The 25,166-nt window shown below is 41.1% G+C and overlaps 2 protein-coding genes across 3 annotated transcripts in view; both read left to right on the top strand.

The window, feature by feature from the left end:
• Window positions 1–639: 639 nt before the first annotated feature.
• On the top strand, window positions 640–6,109 carry SMCO1 (single-pass membrane protein with coiled-coil domains 1; the record flags this gene model as incomplete). Its single annotated transcript, XM_079704637.1, has 3 exons — window positions 640–791; window positions 3,294–3,443; window positions 5,665–6,109. The coding sequence occupies exons 1-3, from the start codon at window positions 742–744 to the stop codon at window positions 6,107–6,109; spliced, it is 645 nt and encodes a 214-aa protein (XP_079560763.1). The 5' UTR covers window positions 640–741.
• A 4,246-nt stretch (window positions 6,110–10,355) lies between these two features.
• The window catches only part of RNF168 (ring finger protein 168), a gene marked incomplete at both ends in the record, with an annotated part of 44,963 nt that continues 30,152 nt past the window's right edge, over window positions 10,356–25,166 (top strand). The window contains 2 exons of one of the 2 annotated variants that reach the window (XM_079704380.1): window positions 10,356–10,367; window positions 10,724–11,033. In XM_079704380.1, coding sequence (XP_079560506.1) covers window positions 10,733–11,033 — 301 coding nt within the window. Of the gene's footprint in view, window positions 10,368–10,723; window positions 11,034–25,166 lie in introns of those variants that run through there. The other variant, XM_079704379.1, reaches the window with a different exon arrangement.

Raw genomic sequence — 25,166 nt, 5'->3', positions numbered from 1 at the left:
TTTAAGGCCAAGACCAAATCCCACCTTCAATGTGAGTGCTTCTCAGTTATCCAAGGCGTCAGTGACCTACTCTCTCATCATCTATGATTTTTATGGTCTGTATCTACTCAGCACACATTTTATATATATTTTCTTTTAAGTATATATTATCTTTTAAGTATCTCCCCAGTTAGTATTTAATTCAGGAATCCTGTTTTATGTCTGTTTTTATTTCCAATACCTAATCTAATACTACAATAAATATAAGTTTCTAAGGATGGTCGGATTTTTTTGCACAGATATAATACATCATAAAAAGTCTGGGGCTTCTTTAAACCTAATTGAGATTATAAGTGAATAATTAAGCTCTTAAAATTAGAGAGTAATATTTCCATTAAGTTTAATCCTAGTGTATGTATACATTGTGTACCCATATATCCATTTACCAGAATATACACAGAGCCACAATTACATCTGGTTGTTGTACTAGGTTGATGAACTGTGGGTCACTTTTCAAAGGCAAATATTATAGTGCATCCCAGGACACCTGCGTCCACAGGATCAGCTCTTTGAAACTATATTTGGATATACAAGCTATTAAAAGCTTCTTGTACTGAGTGACCTTTCAGGCAGAATTTAGATCGAATACTCACACTGCTGCTGCCTGTTGCTGAGTGGAAGAGAGCAGAAAACCCTGGATTCAAACCTCTATTGGGTTTTTGTTTTGCTTGTTTTGTTTGTTTTTCATTTTGCCTTAAGAAGATGAACAATGAAACCACAACCCTGATATCCTTAAAGGAGGCAATGAAAAGGTTGCTAATGGCTACAGGGAGGGAGCAAGCATGGGTCTGCTTTTCTGGGAAGATGAGTAAGAGAAGAATGAAGAATAAAAATAAGCAAAGAACTACGGACATGCTAATTAGAATTCTTTCTCTGTTAACGTGTTCAGGTTCAAAAAATGTCAATTAATAATAAAGAAAAATCTATTCCCAGGTTTTATAATTCCATTCAATTAATGCATGTGCTATATGCCACGTTTACAAAAATAAGTAACATGTGGTTTCTGCCCTCAAGGAGCTCACAGCCTTAGGAATAACAGAAATATTCAAAAATGCTTACAATTTAATGTGACTGACATTATAATGGTGATGTTCCTAAAGGGCTATGAGAACATGAAGAGAGGAACGAATTTTGCCTTTGGAAAAGCAACCCTTCATAGAGGGACATTTAGGCTGGATCTGAAAGTGTGAGTAGTTTACAAGAAATAAAAATACGGTAAGGAATTCTAGGCTGAGGAAACAGTACATGGAAGCATAGAAGCTTGGAATCGCATACGGTATTCAGTCAGCAGCTAGATGTCTCATATGACTGGTGACTAGGATGTGTGAGAGGACTGGCAGAAGATGGGGACGAAGGGCAAAGAGGCTGTGTTTCCTGCTGAGGAAATCCAACTTGGCTCCAGCAATATCACTGGGCAAGTCGGCAGCATAAAACGTATATAATAGCCAAATTATAAGATCAGAATTGTGTTTTAGAAGAATATCTCTGGAGAATGGATTGGACGTGAAAAGGAGGAATCAAGTTAGACTACTGTAATCCTAGGTCCAAGTGAAAGATGGTGATTAACTGGCTTACTGGAGATAGAGAGGATGGGATAGATTAGAGACACGCTGATGGAGAGAAAGGGAAAAAATGGTGAGTTATTCTGAGATTTCTAGTTCGAGGAATTGGGTAGATGGTGATGCCATTAACTGAGCTGGAGAATTGTAGTAGAAACGCAGATTTGCAGACATGTTGTTTAGGATTTATTTGGAATGATCGGGAATGCCTTTTGGTGAAAAGATTCCAAAGAAATGCTCCAACTGTAAACCTTTATACTGAATGACAAGCTAGAGTTTACCTCTAGAGTTCAAGCTGGAGATGACCTAAAAGCAATATCTTCTTAAAGGTCTAAAAGTTAATACAAAGAGTTTGCCAGAGATCATAGTTTTGACTTGCAGACAGAGATTACTGGCATATTAGGTCATGCAGGCCTATACTACAAAAATGCACATTTCGTACAGAACCTTAACTATATGTAAATAGAATCCAAAGCGATGAGAAAATTCCATTGCCGAAATTTCTGAAGATGGGGTGCGAGAGGAGGGAGGAGGGACTTAGTAGATTCAGCTTAAGACAGTTGAGTTTGACATCACCATCCAGGTGGATATGTGCAAAACATAGTTGAATATACAGGTCTAGAGCTTAGGAGAGGGGTCGTACCTGAAGCTAAATTAGCCTTGGGAGAAAGTAAAGACCAAGAAGAGAAAATGGTCAAGGATAGAACCCTAGGCAACCACAACAGTATTCGGGTGACTGGGGACATAGAAACTCGGGGAAGTGGCTGTGTGTGTATCATTTCCTTTGTGAAGGGCAATGTGAGTGGCTTCAGGCAAGTGAGTTGTGTGGTTCCAATTCTTTGTGGTTCAGTTAGACATAATTTTGGTGCCACAGCGCCCTCTAATGATCAGGGCTGTTCAGAGCTACTCAGATCCCCCTTTTGCTGTTACACTGCTTAGCATTTCACTAACATCAGAAATGTCAATCATAGGAGACACGTTTTATTACTTCTGTGTAAGGCCTCTTATAGGTATTGGGGGACAGGCATAAAGATGTCCAAGAAATAGTCTCTGATCCTCTCCCTCAAAGAGCTTACAACTTAGATCATGAAAAGCTAACTCTAAAAATAAAGGAGATGGGGAGTGACAAGTGATAGAGGCAGTCCTGTGAGAGAGAAGTAGGCAGGGAGCAGATCTTCCGGTAGAAAGGCTGAGGGATTCAAGCAGTCAGTGGAATTTGAGCTTATCCTTGATGGATGGGACTTGGACAGTCAGAATAAGGCAGAGAAAGCCACCTTAATAAATACTGGTCTCCGCACTAGTCAGCTATGTGACAGTTCAGTTTCAATCTTTTTCAGACTCAATTTCTTTATCCGTAAATAGTAAAAATGACTGCTTTACTTCTAATGGTTCTGAGAATCAAATTAAAGCTTGTATAAAATATTTTTTAATGTATAAAGTATGGTACAAAGACAAGACATGGCAATGTAATTGAGGTAATTAGACAATTCACATGTTTGGCAATATAAGGAATGCCAGAACTAGGATGATGACTAGAGAGACTGGCAAATGGGAACATCTGTTCATAATCTTAAAATGTAAATAGCTACTCAAATTCGATAGTGGTTATAAACAATGTATTATAGCCTTATATTAAGACAGAACCTTAGTTTTGTGCCCTGACCTAAATTAACCCTTGATCCTTTTATCCTATAGAGTAGACCACAAACTCCAAGAGCTAGAAGCACAGTTTAAAGAACTGGACTTCACCAAGGATAATCTGACACAGAAATTTGAACATCATAGCAAGACTCTGGCAAACCAAGCTGCACAAGATGAGCTGTGGACAGCAGTTCTGTCATTCAAGTGAGTATCCAATCAGAAATCAGTGGAATTTTGTGGTTTTGTGGGAGCTTGCTGTGGTCATTCTAAAATTGGGTTTCTTTTTTTTTTTTTTTAATAAATTTATTTATTTATTTTTGGCTGCGTTGGGTCTTCGTTGCTGCACACGGGCTTTCTCTAGTTGCAGCAAGCGGGGGCTCCTCTGGTTATGGAGCATGGGCTCTAGGCACGTGGGCTTCAGTAGTGGCAGCACACGAGCTCAGTAGCTGTGGCTCACAGGCTCTAGAGCACAGGCTCAGTAGTTGTGGCGCACAGGCTTAGTTGCTCCGCAGCATGTAGGATCTTCCTGGACCAGGGCTCGAACCCATGTCCCCTGCATTGGCAGGCGGACTCTTAACCACTGTGCCACCAGGGAAGTCCCTAAAATTGGGTTTCTTAATATGGTTCCGACAATGGATTGTGAAGAAGTTACATTTTCTTAAGCTCATTCATGCAAAAGAGATTAATTTGAGCACCTGTTTACTTGCCAGAACTGTGGTACACATCTCAAGAGTCCCTTGCTTGCCAAAGTCTTACTAACATAGAGATGGATAATATAACTCCTCTGCCATGGAGAAACTTATAATGAGTGGCCTGAGATCTAAGCTATCCAGTTTAGTGCAAACCCTATTTCTTTTCTTTTCTTTCTTTTTTTTAAATTCTTTTTTTTTTTTTTTTTTTTTTTTTTGCGGTACGCGGGCCTCTCACTGTTGCGGCCTCTCCCGTTGTGGAGCACAGGCTCCGGACGCGCAGGCTCAGCGGCCATGGCTCACGGGCCCAGCCGCTCCACGGCATGTGGGATCCTCCCGTACCGGGGCACGAGCCCGCGTCCCCTGCATCCGCAGGCGGACTCTCAACCACTGCACCACCAGGGAAGCCCTAAAATTCTTTTAATAGTGTGTATCTGTTAATCCCAAACTCCTAATTTATCTCTCTCCCCTTCCCCTCTGGTAACCGTAAAATTGTTTTCTATGTCTGTGAATCTGTTTTGTAAATAAGTTCATTTGTATAATTTTTTTAGATTCCACATATAAGTGATATCATGTGGTATTTGTCTTTGTCTGACTTAATTATAATAATCTCTGGGGCCATCCATGTTGCTGCAAGTGTCATTATTTTGTTCTTTTTTATGTCTCAGTAACATTCCTCTGTATATATGTATCACATCTTCTCTACCCATTCATTGGTCGATGGACACTTAGGTCCTTCCATGTCTTGGCTATTGTAAATAACTGCTATGAACACTGGCAGGCCCTATTTCTAAAGTAAGCATTTTCTAAACTGCAACGCTGGTTGTTACCTTAAAACTGGGTTCACCTCTTGGTGGGCGTTGAACCAAAAGACAACCAAGCCAAAGACTGGGACAAGAAAGGATGTATTACTTGCAGCAAGTAAGGAAAACACCAGGGTTCTTTCCCAAACAGCAAAACTGGGGAAGTTTTAAGCTCAGGGTACATGCATATTCATGAAGGGGCTTGAATAGAGGAGAATTCAGCAGCGAATTGGGGCAAAGGTTGACAGAGTCCAAGCTTTAGTTGACTGAAGTCATAAGGGTCAGAAAAGGTCAACATCATTATTCCATCTTCCGCTGGGTGGGGACCTCAGTTCCTGCAGAACTCAAAATATGTGTATCAGATTGTTATATATATCCCTTGAGGAGGAACTAGGACTCTTATCACTAAACTACTTTCTCTTGACAGCTTTTCCTTTGTCCCTGCATTCCCTCACTTCCCATTAAGATCATGAATCACTGAGACCTGTTCAAGGTCAAGCACTGTGGCCAGGCTTAGATCACAAAATGGCTTAGGTCAAAAATGGCTTCTCTTGGGCTTCCCTGGTGGCGCAGTGGTTGAGAGTCCGCCTGCCGACGCAGGGGACACGGGTTCGTGCCCCAGTCCGGGAGGATCCCACATGCCGCGGAGCGGCTGGGCCCGCGCGTCCGGAGCCTGCGCTCCACAGCGGGAGAGGCTGCAACAGTGAGAGGCCCGCATATCGCAAAACAAACAAACAAACAACAACAACAAAAAATGGCTTCTCTTATGTCAAGAGAGCCATGCCTGGTTCTCTTTCTCTGGGGACCTCCTACCATATCTGCTTACAGTTCTCCTAGTAGGTTTATACTTCTTTGAATTATCCTAATAAAATTCATTTTATGTTTGTATGTAAAGAGTTCTAATGCTTAAGAAGCACTCCACATTTTTTGTAGGTTCACTCCAATGGAACTGAATATTTTATACAGCTACGTCATTGAAGTACTCATCCGCTTGCACAGTCGTGTGCTTGAGAAGCTGCCAGATCTGGTGAGAGGTCTTCCCACCTTAGCCTCCATCCTTAGACGAAAAGTCAAGAACAAGCGCATTAGAGTTGTATGGGAGTCTGTCCTGGAGGAGCATGGGATGCAAGAAGGAGATATCACAGCACTGTGTACCTTCTTTGTAGCACATGGTAACAAGGCAGAACACTACGTTGCTAAAGTAAGGCAAATGTATATAAAAGATGTCAATTTCATGATCACTAATATGGTAAAGAACCAGGCTCTGCAGGATGGTTTGCTAAAGGCTGTTCAGGTCATTGAGAAGGGAAAAGCAGTGAGGGCCCCTGAAGAGCAAAAGTCATCCCTAAAAGAGTTGATACCATCAGCCAAAAGCTAACCTGTTACCCTAGACCCAGAGATTACACTTCTAGTAATTTATCTTGCAAATGGGAAAAAATACATACATGCAACTTATTACAGGCTTATTTTTATAGCAAAAGTGAGGAGAGTGTTAAATTATGATATACTGATACAGTGGATACTTTCTGTATAGCAATACAAGAGAATGAAGAAGCTCTTCATGTAATCGGATAGTAATATGGAGTTATCACCAAGATGTGTTGTTTTAAAATATTCATTTCCAATATATATTGCTAAATGGAAAAAATGGGCAAAAACAAACATATAAGCTACTATATCTATAAACTTCATAAACTTCTTCTGGAGAAATACATTAAAAAGTGATAACATTGGTTTTCTTAGGGAAGAAGACTGAGAGGCTAGGGATCAAATGTAGGAGGAAGTCTTTTCAATGTTAATCCATTTGTACTTTTTGAATTTTGAACCATGTGAGTGTATGTACTAAAAGCAATAAATAAATAAAACATCTAATATATTTTGTATGTTGATGTGCATTTTCTCTCTAGTATAGTTCCATAGTTATTTGTACTAGAAAGGGAATTCTCACACACTGACCATATATTTATAATTTAAAAAAAATTTATTTATTTGGCTGTGCCAGGTCTCAGGTGTGGCATGAGGGACCTTCATTGCCACGTGTGGGATCTTTAGTTGCAGCATGCGAACTCTTAGTTGCGGCATGTGGGATCTAGTTCCCTGACCAGAGATCGAACTCATGCTCCCTGCACTGGGAGCGTGGAGTCTTAGCCACTGGACCACCAGGCAAGTCCTATTTATAATATTTTTTGAATAAATGCCATGCACTAGGTAGTGTGAATAACAGAAACATTTTAAAATGTGGATCCTGCCCTACAGGTAAAAGTTAAACACTGATGCTTTATTTGGGAGGTACAAATTCAGGACAACAAGAATGAGTAACACTTTGGAAGGCTGTTATGTAGAGAAGGATGAGAAGTAATACAAGATGATGTGTTACCTTGCTGGCTCTTCCTTGACAATAGGTTGCTTGCTAGATCCATGCACTCAGTCTTGTCCTTCTCTAGACACACTGTTTAGAGACACCATGCCAAATAAAAAAAAAAGAGAGAGAGAAACCATGTGTTGGAAGTGTTACTGAACCAAACTTGGTGTGTTTGCCCACCATGCAGCAAAGCCAACCTACTGACATGGGGGTGTGTTGAAGGAAAGTGCAGCGTTTATTGCAGGGCACCAAGCAGAGAACGGGCAGCTAGTGCTGGAAAGACGACAGGAACTCCTCTGTGGCTTCCAGAGAAGGGTTTTAAAGGCAACTTTTGTTGTGAGGGCTGCACCTCACAGACTTTCTTTTGATTGGTTGGCTGTGAGGTAATAGGGTGATGTTTCCAGAATCTTAATCATCAACCGATTTCTACAAGTTTAGGGTCTAGTGCTTGTGATCAGCATATAGTCACCATCCTCCACCTGGGTGGGGTGAGCCTTAATTTCTGCAGAACAACTCAAAGATTTACATCAGATGGTTGTGTACATCCCTTGAGAAGGAACTAGGACTGTTTTATCATTGAAGTATTGTTTAACCTATTATTAATTTTTCTACTTGGCTGCTTTTCCTTTGTTTCTGCATTTCCTCCCTTCCCTAATTTGTAACTGCTTGAGTCTGCTCTTTGGAACTCAGGCAAGGGCTAGGAAACAAAAGCCTTTGTTTCCTACAAGAAACGGGAGACATGGAGGGGCCTTTGTAGCTGGGAGGGCCCTGCAGGGTCCTGCTTGGTTTCAATCCCCCCTTTTCTTTGATACTCCTCAATCCTACTGGAACAAAAAAGGGAATAAAGTTTTCTACAGAGAGGTTAATCATAAACTTGGCAGGGAAACTCGATTTTAGAGGGGCTTGGTTTCAATAGGAAGAAGGAAGGAAAATTTCTCTGTTGTGCTCACAAAGACTACTGTTTTCAATTGGTCAAAACTGGCTCTGTGGAGAGTGACCCCCTCATACTTCCAGGATGCATCATCTAAGCCCTCCTAGCAGCCACTGGGAAGCCAGTTACTGCATTGTTCAGTGCAGTGTTTCACAGGATCCCAGAAGTGGCAGGAGAAGCCAGAGATTCCAGAAATGCAACTGGTCAGCCCCAGGCAGAGGAAAGGACTGTGGGTCCACAAAGTAAACGAGGCCAGGGAAATCTGAGGAAGCACATAAAATGTATCCATTACACAAGACACAGGTACCAGAAAATAGAAATCAAAATGCAAGAGTTAAAATAAGATTACAATAAAACCATAATCACTAGGCAATATACAAATGAGTGATGTCAGAGGTGGGGTATCATTGTGTGGTGGAGAAATGTCTCCTAGAGGAAGTGCCTTGAACTGATCCTTGAAGGAGGCAAAGCCACGAGCAACTCATTTAGGATGAACTGAGATTTCAAGCAATGGCCCCAAAACACAAGATTTGTATGACAGTGAATAGATCATAACTGAATGTTTAAAAGACTAATAGGAGATTCCACAGGAAAAGGAGGTTGGGATCACATTAGGGAGCCTGGAATTCCAGGCTAAGGGATTGATACTATGGACAACTGGATGACAACCAGTTTTTTGAACTCGCGTTAAAAACAAAGAAACTTCCAGGACTTCCCTGGTGACGCTGTGGTTGGGAGTCCGCCTGCCGATGCAGGGGACGTGGGTTCGTGCCCCGGTCCGGGAAGATCCCACATGCCGCGGAGCGGCTGGGCCGGTGAGCCATGGCCGCTGAGCCTGCGCGTCCGGAGCCTGTGCTCCTCAACGGGAGAGGCCACGGCAGTGAGAGGCCCGCGTGCCGCAAAAAAAAAAAAAAAAAAGAAACTTCTAAAGCTCTCTAGAAAGGATCCACACCTCCTAGTTTTGCCTTCATCTGGAAACCACTCATCTCCAGCACCTAAATGACCTCAGCAAACCCAAAAGACCTTAATGACTATTTACATGCACAGTGACTTTCTTTTCTCTTCGTCCACAGCTATTTAGCATTTCCTCAGAAAACTGAGACCTGTTTTTTCTTCCAAAAATTTTAAAATTGTGATAAAACACACATAACAGAAAATTCACCACCTTAACCATTTTTAAAATTTTTTTATTATTTTTTTAAGACTAGTCAAGTGCAGTAGTGAGAACCACCTTAATCATTTTTAGGTGTACAGTTCAGCAGTATTAAATATTTACATTCATAAAATTGTGCAACCGTCACCACCATCCATCTCCAGAACCTGTAAAACTGAAACTCTATATCCATTAAATAATAACTCTACTTTGTCTCTATGAAGCTTGGTTCTTAAGTACTAGATAGAGATCACAGTCTTTATATAATCACCACCGTTTTCTTAGCCAAAATCTACTTTTTCATACAACTCAATTCAGTAGGATCAGTTGTCAGTAAAAGAACTCAATACCAAAGTAGAAAAACTTATTCCAAAAGCATAAAAAGATAAAATATTTTCCTTTTGACTTCCTTTGTAATTCTGATTGCTCTAGACTGAAATTTAACAATAAAGTAGTAAGCCCAGGATCGTGGCAGCAGCACCAAAGTTTGTTTCCCAAGTGCCTGTTGAACTGCAGCAAGTTTGTGGATTCTCTGACCACAGCCTTTCTCGGAGATGCTTTTCCAAGAACTTTGGAAAGCGACCTAAGAGGCTTAGTTACACATTAACGGAAACAGAAGGGTATTCTGAGGAGTACTGAGGAAAGAATTTTATAAATTACTGTTCGGTTTTTAGTTTGTTTTGAGGTTTCCCATTTTCTGCCCAGAGACTAACCTTGCGACACTACCGGGTTTCCGCAGCCTCCGGGAGCAAGAATCACGCGGGAAAAGTGGAGCCGCAGGGGTTGCGACGCAAGGGGAGGGCCCTCTCCAGGGGGCGTGGCGGGCGGCGCGCGCAGGCCCGGAAGTCCCTCCCGGCCGAATGTTAGCCGTCTGTCCTCTTGATTGGTTCTCTAAGGTGGGAGGGGCCGTTTTGGCGGGCAGCTGTGACGTCACTAGCCCTTGGTGGTTTGCTACAGCACTGCAGCCGAGATGAGGCTTTCTGGCTGACCGAAGAAAGGCGAGGGGTGGGCTCAGAGCCCCGGGAAGTGCTCGCTCGCGGCCCCACAGCAGCGGTAAAACTGGAGTCCCGCTCCAGCAGAGCCCGGCGTCAGAGCGAAAGCAGCGTTCTTTCTCGAGCGGTGGCCTAGCGGCTCCGCGCCTCGGCGGCCTCGGGCTTGGCTGCCCGGAGCTAAGAGAGCATCCTCACCTGGTAAGAGGGAGGAGGGGAACTTGGTGCGAGCCTCCTGCGGCGCCAGAGAGCCAGAGCCCATCGTCCTCCCTGCCGCAGCGGTTGTTAATGCTTGGGAGCAGCCAAGGTTCATTTGTTTTCTCTCCGGATGTTTGTCTTAAACATGGACAAATACACCGCCTTCCAGGGTCGTACTGTTTACCTTGCCAGCAGAACATCCTTTTACTTCAAGACGTTTGATACTCCCAATCTCTGAATTCTGGTAGGCTGCTGGGCATAATATTTAAACACAAAACTGTTAATTTGCTTTTTCCTTACTTGGGCTGGAAATACGATTCTTTCTCTTTCAGGTGTTGATGTTGAATATGCCTTATTAGCATATTAAAATGGCTGTACCCAAAGACGCCATCCCTTCCTTGTTGGAATGCCAGTGCCAGATCTGTGTGGAAATCCTAATTGAGCCTGTGACACTCCCTTGTAACCACACGCTTTGTAAATCATGCTTCCAATCGACTGTCGAAAAGGCAAATTTGTGCTGTCCCTTCTGTCGCCGCCGGGTCTCTTCGTGGACTCGGTACCATACCCGAACAAATTCTCTTGTCAATACGGAACTGTGGGAGATAATTCAAAAACACTATACAGAGGAATGCAAGCTTAGAGCCTCTGGGCAAGAATCAGAGGAAATTGGTGAGTAAAACCCAGCGCGTTTGTTATCTAAATCAAGAATCCTTTTAAAAGCCAATCACCACTAATCCATTTTTTTAATTAATTAATTATTTTTTGGCTGCGTTGAGTCTTCGTGGCTGCGTGTGGGCTTTCTCTAGTTGCCGCGAGCGGGAGCTGCTCTGTGTTGCGGTGCACGGCCTTCTCATTGCAGTGGCGTCTCGTTGCGGAGCCCAGGCTCTAGGCGCATTGGCTTCAGTAGTCGCGGCACGCCGGCTCAGTAGTTGTGGCTCGCCGGCTCTAGAGCACAGACTCAGTAGTTGTGGCGCGCGGCCTTCGTTGCTCCGTGGGATCTTGCGGCCCAGGGATTGAACCCGCGTCCCCTGCATTGACAGGCAGATTCTTAACCACTTTGCCACCAGGGAAGCCCCTAATCCATTTTTTTAAAGAATAAAACAGAAAGCCCAGTTAGTGTTTGTCTAAATTTTTTAGGGGTATTTGGGTTTTTGGGGTCCCAAAATATTGATTAAGGTCAGTGGCACGATTTTGTTCATTGTCACAGCGCAGGCTGTATTCAATTGATATTTGCTGGATTAAAAATGAAAAGAAAAAACCCAGAACGAAAGAATTGCCCGCTAGAGTCTTCAGTCGTGTGAAAAGTTATATAAATAGTCACAGATGAGCAATAGTGTAGTATAGCAACAGCAGAAGTAAGGAAACTACTGGTTTCTTGTGTTAATATCTTTTTCACTTTAAATTACTTTCTCTAACTTACTTGCCTGTGCATCGCCATTCATTTAATTCTTCAGCTTGCAAGTGTTACCGAGTCCCAAGCTCTCTCTGCTCCCTGGCGACAGGCCAATAAATCAGAGACGAGGTGTTGAGGAAAGGAATACGAGTTTATTTGGAAAGCCGGCACACCGAGAAGATAGCCTACTAAAGTCTCAAAATAACCATCTTACCAGGTTTGGATGCCAGTTTCTTTTATAGCACAGAGAGGGGGAGGAGATGAGGAAGTAAAGTTAAAAAGCCATAAATTTTGCAAATATCCCAGATGTTTCCTTGAGCAAAGGCACTTTGGTTTAACATTCAGGCAGGGGGCAGTGTTCCCCCAGGCAAGCCATTATGTGTAGACAGTATCCTTTTAGTGAACAAAAGCAACAGGAAGCAAAGGTTAAAGTAAAAGAAACAGATCCTACATCTAGCCTGATTTGCCTCTTCCCTGTTGCACAGGGAGCCTAAAATAGCTTTCTGTGGCCAGTTCCATCTAGTTCATCCATTTTTATTCATAGCTCTCCACAGTATGTACTGTTCATTATGCTCCAAACTGAACACTAGACTCTAGCAGCCTGATCACTCACATGATCAATAAGTCATGCGGTGTTTCATGTTTAGGCTTTGAATGTGGTGCTTATGCTCTGGTCTACTTGCCTTATTTTGGAATTCTTTTTATTGTGGTAAATAAAATTTGCCATTTTAACCATTTTTAAGTATACAGTTCAGTGTTGTTAATTACTTTCACAATGTTTTGCAGCCATCACCACTGTGTTTCCAAAACTTTTTCATTACCCCAGACAGACTCTTTAACCATTAAGCAATGACTCCCCATTCTTCCGCTCCCCTCCCCCTTTCCGGAGTTTCTAATCTCTATGGATTTGCTTGTTCTAGATTTTTCATATAAGTGTGTTCATTCAGTATGTGATCTGTTGTGTCTGGCTCCTTTCACTTAGCATAATGCTTCCAAAGTTCATACAAGGTTATATCAGTACTTCTTTCCTTTTTAGGGCTGAATAATTTTATGGATATATTGTATTTTTTTCATTCATCCATTGATGGACATTTGGGTGGTTTTCATCTTTTGGCTGTTTGAACAGTGCTGATACGAATATTCATGTACAAATATTTGTTTGAATATGTTTTCATTTCTTTTGTGTATATATCTAGGAGTGGAATTGCTGGATCATATGGTGATTTATGTTTAGCTTTTTGAGAAACTGCCAAACTTTTCCACAGGTCTGCACCATTTTACATACCCACCGCAATGTGTAATGGTTCCAATTTATGCACATCCTAACCAACACTTGTTATTTTCGGGGGAGGGGGTTGTTTTTCTTTTCTTTTTATTTTTTTTTGCAATACGCGGGCCTCTCACTGTTGTGGCCTCTCCCGTTGCGGAGCACAGGCTCTGGACGCGCAGGGTCAGCGGCCATGGCCCATGGGCCTAGCCGCTCCGCAGCATGTGGGATCTTCCTGGACTGGGGCACGAACCCGTGTCCCCTGCATCGGCAGGCGGACTCTCAACCACTGCGCCACCAAGGAAGCCCCTTTAAATTTTTTTATAGCCATCCTAGGAGGCGTTAAGTGGTAGCTTGTACATTCACATAGGTGTGCAACCATCACCACCATCCCTTTCCAGAACTTTTTCATCTTCCCAAACTGAAACTCCATACCCATTAAACAATAATTCCCCAATTCCCTCTTCCTCCAGCCCCTGGCAACCACCATTGTTACTTCCTGCCTCTATGAATTTGACTACTTGGAGTACCTCATATAAGTAGAATTATAGTAGCTGTTTGTGCTTTTGTATCTGGCTTCTTTCTTCCTTCCCTTTCCTTTCCTTCCCTTCCCTCCCCTCCCCTCCCCTCCGCTCCCCTCCCCTTCCCTTCCCGTCTCTCCTCTCCTCTCTCTTTCTTTTTTCCAGGAGGGCAATTGGGCAATTTTTTAAAAAAATTGAAGTATAGTTGACTTACAGTATTGGTTTCAGGGTTACGGCAGTGATTCGATATTTTTTGTTTGTTTGTTTGTTTGTTTGTTTGTTTTGCGGTACGCGGGCCTCTCACTGCTGTGGTCCCTCCCGCTGCGGAGCACAGGCCCCGGACGCGCAGGCCCAGCGGCCATGGCCCACGGGCCCAGCCGCTCCGCGGCATACGGGATCCCCCCAGACCGGGGCACGAACCCGTATCCCCTGCATCGGCAGGCGGACTCTCAACCACTGCGCCACCAGGGAGGCCCTGATTCGATATTTTTATACACTACAAAATGATCACCTTCTTTCACTTAGCATAATGTCAGAGTTCATCCGTGTTGTAGCATGGGTCGGAATTTCATTCCTTTCTATGGCTAAATAATATTTCATTGTATGTGTTTACCATGCTTTGTTTATGCATTCATCTGTCAATGGATCTTTGGGTTACTTCCATCTTTGGCTTCCACCTTTTGGCTATTGTGAATAATGCTGCTATGAACATTGGTGTACAAGTGTCTGTATCCCTGCTTTCAACTCTTTTGGGTATGTACCCAGAAAGGAACTCCTGGATCATATGGTAATTCTATGTTTAATTTTTTGAGGAACTGCTGTACTCTTCCATAGCAGCTGTACAATCTTAAACACTCCCGCCAGCAATGTGCAAGGGTTCGTTTTTAGGATATCTTTGTCAGCATTTGTTACTTTATGGTTTTGTTTTGTTTGTTTGATACAGCCATGTTAGTGGGTGGGAGATGCTATCCCATTGTGGTTTTGATTTGCATTTCCCGAATGACTAATGATATTGAGCATCTTTTCATGTGCTTATTGGCCATTGCATATCTTCTTTGGAAAGATGTTTATTTAAGTCCTTTGCTCATTTTTTAATCAGGTATTTGTTTTTTTGTTATTGAGTTGTTAGTATTCCTAATATATTCTGGAGTTAACCCTTATCAGATATGATTTGCAAATATTTTCTCATTCCATAGGTTGCCATTTCACTTTATTGATTGTGTCCTTTGATGGATAGAAGAATTTAAGTTTGATGTAGTCCCATTTGTCTATTTTTACTTTTGTTACTTGTGCTTTTGGTGTCATATCCAAGAAATCATTGCTAAATCCCATGTCATGAAGCTTTTCCCCTGTTTTCTTCAGGAGCTTTATATGTAGTTTTAGGTGGCCATTCAGTAAGTATGACTAAAAAGTGGTGATGGGCAATTAATTGTCATTGTATAGAAGTATCTTGTGTAAAATGTTTGAGGTTAAGATGGTAAAGATAATAATGTAAGTGGTGGACAGTTACAATTTGTGGCTGCACAACATCTTACAGTTTGATAGTTTCCTACCTAAGGGTTCTCTCTTCTCAATGAAATTACAGGATTCATACTTCCCATCTCCTAGGGTCAGGCATGTGACCTAAGACCTGGGTTTAGAAGTAAACAATGTGAATATGTAGCAGTGAGCAGGAAGATTGACCTGCAAGCCTGGTGACAGAGAAACCCACTTCTTCAGGGGCAGCACCTCTTGGACTTTTGGAATCCAGGTCTAAGCAGCAGTGGAAATGGTATTTTTGCTAGAACAACTCTCATGGTGTAATTGGGCATTATTGCTGATTATATACCTTTAGGACCTGGGTCTCAGGCCCACCCAAAGATTATTTCTATACTTAATTTCTATAATATGCTATTGCTAGGCAGACCTATTTGATAATTGATAGCAAGATTAGTTGCAAGTAGGAGAACTTCAAAGATGTGGGAATCTTACATTGGTTGTAGGAACTGTTTGGGTTTGATGGCAGTGAGGATGAAATTAGTTACAGAGGATGTGACTTCAGCAGTCCATTATCATGCAGTGATGAAACAGTTCCTTAAGTTATTACCTAGAATAAAGTGTCCACTTAAGGAGAGGCTATGGGTGCTTGCCGTGGTTTGTATAGAATTCTTTTTTTTCCCCCCTCCATTACTCAGAAATTTTACTTAAGTAGAATTCTTTCTTAAGGCATTAAAAAACCCAGGAAGTTTCTGTGATTTCCCTAAGAGAGTTTTCTCATCTTTTACAGTCATAGGCTGATACTGTCAAAAACCAAAGCCTGAGCTTGTGAGTTGATGAATTACAACATAAACTGAGCTTAAAATCTCACTAGATCTCTTATAAAAGTTAAGGGACTTAGTAGGGAAAAGAGTGGGACCATAAAATTGGACAATTACATAGAGCTGATTTGGGTGACTAGTACCTCAGACCCCACTTCTGAACTAAATTCTCTCACTGTTACAAATTTTGATCAACTATGTGCAAGAGACACAGCAACAAATAATGGCTTAAACAAGGAAGACATCTTTTCTCAACAAGAAGTTCAGAGGCAAGCAGTCTAGGACTTGACTCTTGTGGATGTCATCAAGGAACCAGGTTCCTCCCCTTTTTTTCCCCCCTCCATCCTTAGTATTGGCTTTTGTCCTCATGGTCACAGTACAGATGCTGTGCTCCCGTATTCCAGCATGGACAAGGAGGAAGGGGGTGGTGTCTCTATTACAGCGGTAAAACAGCCACAGGTAAGAGTTCTGCTTGTTTTAGCTGGACACATTTTCTTGTACACAGTTGAGGTTCTTTTAATAAGGAAGCAAAGAAGACTGGATGTGAAATACGAAACTAACAGAGTCCATCATAATGTCATTCTTTAAAATCAGCCTTCATGATACACAGTGTTATTATCTGTAGTCAGTCCAAGCCATTGCATGTCACGTGAGCACATCTGTTTGCTTTTTTGTGAGTGCTATTTAAGTTTATTTTTAAAAATTGCATAGCTTTATTGAAGTATAATTATAGCTTTATTGAAGTATAATTAATGTGCAGTAACTGAGTGTATTTAAAATTTGCAGTTTGACAAGTTTTGCTATGAGCATCTTTTCATGTGCTTTTTTGCTGTCTGTCTCTTTTGGTAAAGAGTCTGTTCAGATCTCAGGCTCATTTTTTTCTTATTGGGTTGTATATCCTTTTTTTACCCCACCCCACCCCCTACCCCCTGTGCTGTGCAGTATGTGGGATGTTAGTTACCTGACCAGGGATTGAACCTGTGCCCCTTCACTGGAAGTGCAGAGTCTTAACCACTGGACTGCCAGGGAAGTCCCTAAGCTTTTAACCCATTTTGAGTTGATTTTTGTATATGGTGTGAGGGAAGGGTCCAACTTCATTCTTTTACATGTGGATATCTTGTTTTCCTGGTGCCATTTGTTGATAAGACAGTTATTTTAAAGTTTTTTTTTTTTTAGTAAGTCTGATGTCTAGACTTCCTTAGGGGTGGTTTCTGTTCCTTTGAATTGTCCAAACTTTCTTGTTTCTTAGTATGCCTTGTGGTTGGTTTTTTGGAGAAAATTGAACATTTGAATATTACAATGTGGTAACTCTGGGAATCAGATTCTTCCCTTTCCCTGGGGTTTACCATTTTTTTGATTGTTGAAGGCTATAATAGGCCATTTGTTACTGAGTTTCCCAAACTATTTCTGCAAAGACTATATTCCTTAATGTGTGTGGTCACCGAGTCTTTGTCTTAGTTTGTGTTCGGTTAGTATTTTGACAGATTTCTTTGAATGTCGGGGGCTGAAAAAACAAGAAAAAGAAACAAAACAAAGAAGCACTTCTCTGTCTTGGCACATTGGATTGGTGCCAAGGCTGTCCTTCAACACTTAGCCAGCCTTGAATTGAGCCTGGGATCAGCCCAAGGTGAAAGCTTAGGATCTTCTCAGATGTTTACTGAACGTGTATCTTGCCCTGAGTCTGCTCATTTCCCTCCAGAACCAGGAACAAATGTCCAAATCTGAGAACGTGGGTTTCCCTCTTAAAGACTGCCAGTATGCTGAGGAGGGTGTGGGGCAAGAACAAGTAAAGTGTCCCCAAAATTTTCCTACTGCGTTTTTTTTTTTCTTTTTTTTTTTTTTGCAGTACACGGACCTCTCACTGTTGTGGCCTCTCCCATTGCGGAGCACAGGCTCTGGACGTGCAGGCTCAGAGGCCATGGCTCACGGGCCTAGCCGCTCCGTGGTATGTGAGATCTTCCCGGACCGGGGCACGAACCTGTGTCCCCTGCATCGGCAGGCGGACTCTCAACCACTGCGCCACCAGGGAAACCCCCTACTACTTTTGAGATTGGCTTTTTCTTTTTTTTAGACATTTAATGTTATGATTCACATTTACTCGGCTTTAGAAGAATAAGAGAGATACAACACTAGGATCTCCATAGAGATATATCTTAGCTAAACCACTAAAAAACCCCATTGGAAACAGCAAGGCAGTTTGTTTTTTGAAGTTTTCTATTTTATTTTATTTTATTTATTTTTTATACAGCAGGTTCTTATTAGTTATCTATTTTATACATATTAAGGTATATACGTCAATCCCAATCGCCCAGTTCATCCCATCACCACCACCCACCGTGCCACTTTTCCCCCCTTGGTGTCCATATGTTTGTTCTCTACATCTGTGTCTCTATCTCTGCCCTGCAAACCAGTTCATCTGTACCATTTTTCTCGGTTCCACATATATGTGTTAATATACTATATTTGTTTTTCTCTTTCTGACTTACTTCATAATGTATGACAGTCTCTAGATCCATCCACGTCTCCACATATGACCCAATTTCGTTCCTTTTTATGGCTGAGCAATATTCCATTGTATATACATACCACATCTTTTTTATCCATTTGTCTGTCAATGGGCATCTAGGTTGCTTCCATGACCTGGCTATTGTAAATAGTGCTGCAGTGAACATTGGGGTGCATGTGTCTTTTTGAATTATGATTTTCTCTTGGTATATGCCCAGTAGTGGGATTGCTGGGTCGTATGGTAGTTCTATTTGTAGTTTTTTAAGGAACCTCCATACTGTTCTCCATAGTGGCTGTATCAATTTACATTCCCACCAACAGTGCAAGAGGGTTCCCTTTTCTCCACACCCTCTCCAGCATGTGTTGTTTGTACATTTTCTGATGATGTCCATGCTAACTGGTGTGAGGTGATACCTCATTGTAGTTTTGATTTGCATTTCTCTAATAATTAGTGATGTTGAGCAGCTTTTCATGTGCTTCTTGGCCATCTGTATGTCTTCTTTGGAGAAATGTGTATTTAGGTCTTCTGCCCATTATTGGATTGGGTTGTTTGTTTTTTTAGTATTGAGCTGCTTGACCTGTTTATGTATTTTGGAGGTTAATCCTTGGTCCATTGATTCGTTTGCAAATATTTTGTCCAATTCTGAGGGTTGTCTTTTCATCTTGTTTATGGTTTCCTTTGCTTTGCAAAAGCTTTTAAGTTTCATTAGGTCCCATTTGTTTATTTTTGTTTTTATTTCCATTTCTCTAGGATGTGGGTCAAAAAGGATCTTGCTGGGATTTATGTCAAAGAATGTTCTTCCTATGTTTTCCTCTAAGAGTTTTATAGTGTCCGGTCTTAAATTTAGGTCTCTAATCCATTTTGAGTCTATTTTTGTGTATGGTGTTAGGGAGTGTTCTGATTTCATTCTTTTACATGTATCTGTCCAGTTTTCCCAGCACCACTTGTTGAAGAGACTGTCTTTTCTCCATTGTATATCCTTGCCTCCTTTATCATAAATTAGTTGACCATAGGTGCATGGGTTTATCTCTGGGCTTTCTATCCTGTTCCATTGATCTGTATTTCTGTTTTTGTGCCAGTACCATATTGTCTTCATTACTGAAGCTTTGTAGTATAGTCTGAAGTCAGGGAGTCTGACTCCTCCAGCTCAGTTTTTTTCCTTCAAGACTGCTTTGACTATTCAGGGTCTTTTGTGTCTCCATACAATTTTTTTTTTTTTTTTACATCTTTATTGGAGTATAATTGCTTTACAATGGTGTGTTGGTTTCTGCTTTATAACAAAGTGAATCAGTTATACATACACTTATGTTCCCATATCTCTTCCCTCTTGCGTCTCCCTCCCTCCCACCCTCCCTATCCCAACCCTCTAGGTGGTCACAGAGCACCGAGCTGATCTCCCTTTGCTATGCGGCTGCTTCCCACTAGCTATCTATTTTATGTTTGGTAGTGTATATATCTCCATGCCACTCTCTCACTTTGTCATAGCTTACCCTTCCCCCTCCCCATATCCTCAAGTCCATTCTCTAGTAGGTCGGTGTCTTTATTCCTGTCTTACCCCTAGGTTCTTCATGACATGTTTTTTTTTTCTTAAATTCCATATATATGTGTTAGCATATGGTATTTGCCTTTCTCTTTCTGACTGACTTCACTCTGTATGACAGACTCTAGGTCCATCCACCTCATTCCAAATAGCTCAATTTCGTTTCTTTTTATGGCTCAGTAATATTCCAATGTATATATGTGCCACATCTTCTTCATCCATTCATCCAGTGATGGACACTTAGGTTGTTTCCATTTCCTGGCTATTGTAAATAGAGCTGCAATGAACATTTTGGTCATGACTCTTTTTGAATTATGATTTTCTCTGGATATATGCCCAGTAGTGGGATTGCTGGGTCATATGGTAGTTTTATTTGTAGTTTTTTAAGGAACCTCGATACTGTTCTCCATAGTGGCTGTACCAATTCACATTCCCACTAGCAGTGCAAGAGTGTTCCCTTTTCTCCACACCCTCTCCAGCACTTATTGTTTCTAGATTTTTTGATGATGGCCATTCTGACTGGTGTGAGATGATATCCCATTGTAGTTTTGATTTGAATTTCTCTAATGATTAATGATGTTGAGCATTCTTTCATGTGTTTGTTGGCAGTCTGTGTATCTTCTTTGGAGAAATGTCTATTTAGGTCTTCTGCCCATTTTTGGATTGGGTTGTTTGTTTTTTTGTTATTGAGCTGCATGAGCTGCTTGTAAATTTTAGAGGTTAATCCTTTGTCAGTTGCTTCATTTGCAAATATTTTCTCCCATTCTGAGGTTTGTCTTTGGTCTTGTTTATGGTTTCCTTTGCTGTGCAAAAGCGTTTAAGTTTCATTAGGTCCCATTTGTTTATTTTTGTTTTTATTTCCATTTCTCTAGGATGTGGGTCAAAAAGGATCTTGCTGTGATTTATGTCATGTTTTCTTCTAAGAGTTTGATCGTTTCTGGCCTTACATTTAGGTCTTTAATCCATTTTGAGCCTATTTTTGTGTATGGTGTTAGGGAGTGATCTAATCTCATACATTTACATGTCCCTGTCCAGTTTTCCCAGCACCACTTATTGAAGAGGCTGTCCGTTCTCCAATGACATTCCTGCCTCCTTTATCAAAGATAAGGTGACCATATGTGCGTGGGTTTATCTCTGGGCTTTCTGTCTTGTTCCATTGATCTATATTTCTGTTTTTGTGCCAGTACCATACTGTCTTGATTACTGTAGCTTTGTAGTATAGTCTGAAGACCAGGAGCCTGATTCCTCCAGCTCCGTTTTTCGTTCTCAAGATTGCTTTCGCTATTCGGGGTCTTTTGTGTTTCCATACAAATTGTGAAAATTTTTGTTCTAGTTCTGTGAAAAATGCCAGTGGTAGCTTGATAGGAATTGCATTGAATCTGTACATTGCTTTAGGTAGTAGAGTCATTTTCACAATGTTGATTCTTCCAATGCAAGAACATGGTATATCTCTCCATCTATTTGTATCATCTTTAATTTCTTTCATCAGTGTCTTATAATTTTCTGCATAGAGGTCTTTTGTCTCCTTAGGTAGGTTTATTCCTAGATATTTTATTCTTTTTGTTGCAGTAGTAAATGGGAGTGTTTTCTTGATTTCACTTTCAGATTTTTCATCATTAGTGTATAGGAATGCAAGAGATTTCTGTGCATTAATTTTGTATCTTGCAACCTCACCAAATTCGTTGATTAGCTCTGGGTGTTTTCTGGTGTCATCTTTAGGATTCTCTATGTATAGTAACATGTCATCTGCAAACAGTGACAGTTTTACTTCTTCTTTTCCTATTTGTTTTCCTTTTATTTCTTTTTCTTCTCTGATTGCCATGGCTAGGACTTCCAAAACTATGTTGAATAATAGTGGTGAGAGGGGACATCCTTGTCTCGTTCCTGATCTTAGAGGAAATGCTGTCAGTTTTTCACCATTGAGAATGATGTTTGCTGTGGGTTTGTCGTATATGGCATTTCTTATGTTGAGGTAGGTTCCCTCTATGCCCACTTTCTGGAGAGTTTTTATCATAAATGGGTGTTGAATTTTGTCATAAGCTTTTTCTGCATCTATTGACATGATCATATGGTTTTTCTTCAATTTGTTAATACGGTGTATCACATTGATTGATTTGCATATATTGAAGAATCCTTGCATCCCTGGTATAAATCCCACTTGATCATGGTGTATGATCCTTTTAATGTGTTATTGGATTCTGTTTGCTTGAATTTTTTGAGGATTTTTGCATCTATATTCATCAGTGATATTGGTCTGTAATTTTCTTTTTTTGTAGTATATTTGTCTGGTTTTGGTATCAGGGTGATGGTCGCCTCATAGATTGAGTTTGGGAGTGTTCCTTCCTCCGCAGTTTTTTGGAAGAGTTTGAGAAGGATGGGTGTTAGCTCTTCTCTAAATGTTTGATAGAATTCACCTGTGAAGCCATCTGGTCCTGGAATTTTGTTGTTGGAAGAGTTTTAATCACAGTTTCAATGTCATTGCTTGTGATTGGTCTGTTCATATTTTCTATTTCTTCCTGGTTCAGTCTTGGAAGGTACTACCTTTGGAAGAATTTGTTCATTTCTTCCAGGTTGTCCATTTTATTGGTATAGAGTTGCTTGTAGTAGTCTCATAGGATGCTTTGTATTTCTGCGGTGTCCGTTGTAACTTCTCCTTTTTCATTTCTAATTTTATTAATTTGAGTCCTCTCCCTCTTTTTTCTTAATGAGTCTGGCTAAAGGTTTATCACTTTTGTTTATCTTCTCAAAGAGAACCAGCTTTTAGTTGTATTGATCTTGGCTATTGTTTTCTTTGTTTCTGTTGCATTTATTTCTGCTCTGATCTTTATGATTTCTTTCCTTCTACTAACTTTGGGTTTTGTTTGTTCTTCTTTCTCTAGTTCCTTTAGTTGTAAGGTTAGGTTGTTTATTTGAGATTTTTCTTGTTTCTTGAGGTAGGCTTGTATTGCTGTAAACGTCCCTGTTAGAACTGCTTTTGCTGCATCCCATGGGTTTTGGATCATTGTGTTTTCATCGTAATTTGTCTGTAGGTATTTTTTGATTTCCTCTTTGATTTCTTCAGTGATCTCTTGGTTATTTAGTAACATAGTGTTTAGCCTCCATGTGTTTGTGTATTTTACGTTTTTTTCCCTGTAATTGATTTCTAATCTCATAGCGTTTTGGTCGGAAAAGATTATTGATGTGATTTCAATATTCTTAAATTTACCGAGGCTTGATTTGTGACCCAAGATGTGATCTATCCTGGAGAGAATGCTCCATGTGGGCTTGAGAAGAAAATGTAATCTGCTGTTTTTGGATGGAATGACCTATAAATATCAATTAAATCTACCTGGTCTATTGAGTCATTTAAAGCTTGTGTCTCCTTATTAATTTTCTATCTGGATGATCTGTCCATTGGAGTAAGTGAAGTGTTAAAGTCCCCCACTATTATTGTGTTACTGTCCATTTCCTCTCTTATAGCTGTTAGCAGTTGCCTTATGTATTGAGGTGCTCCTTTGTTGGGTGCATATATATTTATAATTGTTATATCTTCTGTTTGGATCGAGCCCTTGATCATTATGTAGTGTCCTTCCTTGTCTCTTGTAACATTCTTTATTTTAAAGTCTATTTTATCTGATATGAGTATTGCTACTCCAACTTTCTTTTTGATTTCCATTTGCATGGAATATCTTTTTCCATCCCCTCACTTTCAGTCTGTATGTGTCCCTAGGTCTGAAGTGGGACTCTTGTCGACAGCATATATATGGGTCTTGTTTTTGTATCCATTCAGGGAGCCTATGTCTTTTGGTTGGAGCATTTAATCCTTTCATGTCTAAGGTAATTTTTTTTTTTTTTTTTTTTTTTGTTACACGGGCCTCTCACTGTTGTGGCCTCTCCCCTTGCGGAGCACAGGCTCCGGACGCACAGGCTCAGCGGCCATGGCTCACGGGCCCAGCCGCTCCGCGGCATGTGGGATCTTCCCGGACCGGGGCACGAACTCGTGTCCCCTGCATCGGCAGGCAGACTCTCAACCACTGCGCCACCAGGGAAGCCCCTAAGGTAATTATTGATAATTATGTTCCTATTACCATTTTGTTAATTGTTGTGGGTTCGTTTTTGTAGGTCCTTTTCTTCTCTTGTGTTTCCCACTTTGAGAAATTACTTTAGCATTTGTTGTAGAGCTGGTTTGGTGGTGCTGATTTCTCTTAGCTTTTGCTGGTCTGTAAAGCTTTTGATTTCTCCGTTGAATGTGAATGAGAGCCTTGCTGGGTGGAGTAATCTTGGTTGTAGGTTCTTCCCTTTCATCACTTTAAATATGTCATGCCAGTCCCTTCTGGCTTGTAGAGTTTCTGCTGAGGAATCAGCTGTTAATCTTATGGGAGTTCCCTTGTATGTTATTTGTCCTTTTTCACTTGCTGCTTTGAATAATTTTTCTTTGTCTTTAATTTTTTTCAGTTTGATTACTGCATGTCTCGGCGTGTTTCTCCTTGGGTTTATCCTGCCTGGGACTCTCTGCGCTTCCTGGACTTGCGTGGCTATTTCCTTTCCCATGTTAGGGAATTTTTCAACTATTATCTATTCAAATATTTTCTTGGGTCCTTTCTCTCTCTCTTCTCCTTCTGGGACCCCTATAATGCGAATGTTGTTGCCTTTAATGTTCTCCCAGAGGTCTCTTAGGCTGTCTTCATTTCTTTTCACTCTTTTTTCTTTATTCTCTTCCATGGCAGTGAATTACACCATTCTGTCTTCCAGGTCACTTATCTGTTCTTCTGCCTTAGTTATTCTGCTATTGATTACTTCTAGTGTATCTTTCATTTCAGTTATTGTATTGTTCATCTCTGTTTGTTTGTTCTTTTTTTTTTTTTTTTTTTTTGCTGTACGCGGGCCTCTCACTGCTGTGGCCTCTCCCGTTGCGGAGCACAGGCTCTGGACGCGCAGGCTCAGCGGCCATGGCTCACGGGCCCAGCCGCTCCGCGGCATGTGGGATCTTCCCGGTCCAGGGCACGAACCCGTCTCCCCTGCATCGGCAGGCGGACTCTCAACCACTGTGCCACCAGGGAAGCCCTGTTTGTTTGTTCTTTAATTCTTCTAGGTCTTTGTTAAACATTTCTTGTAACTTCTCGATCTTTGCCTCCATTCTTTTTCCAAGGTCCTGGATCATCTTCACTATCATTATTCTGAATTCTTTTTCTGGAAAGTTGCCTATCTCCACTTCATTTAGTTGTTTTTCTGGGGTTTTATCTTGTTTCTTCATCTGGTACAAAGTCCTCTGCCTTTTCATTTTGTCTCTTTCTGTGAA

The sequence above is a fragment of the Hyperoodon ampullatus genome, assembly GCF_949752795.1.
Source record: "Hyperoodon ampullatus genome assembly, chromosome: 5".
NCBI lineage: Eukaryota > Metazoa > Chordata > Mammalia > Artiodactyla > Ziphiidae > Hyperoodon > Hyperoodon ampullatus.
This window is presented reverse-complemented; position numbering and strand designations above follow the sequence as displayed.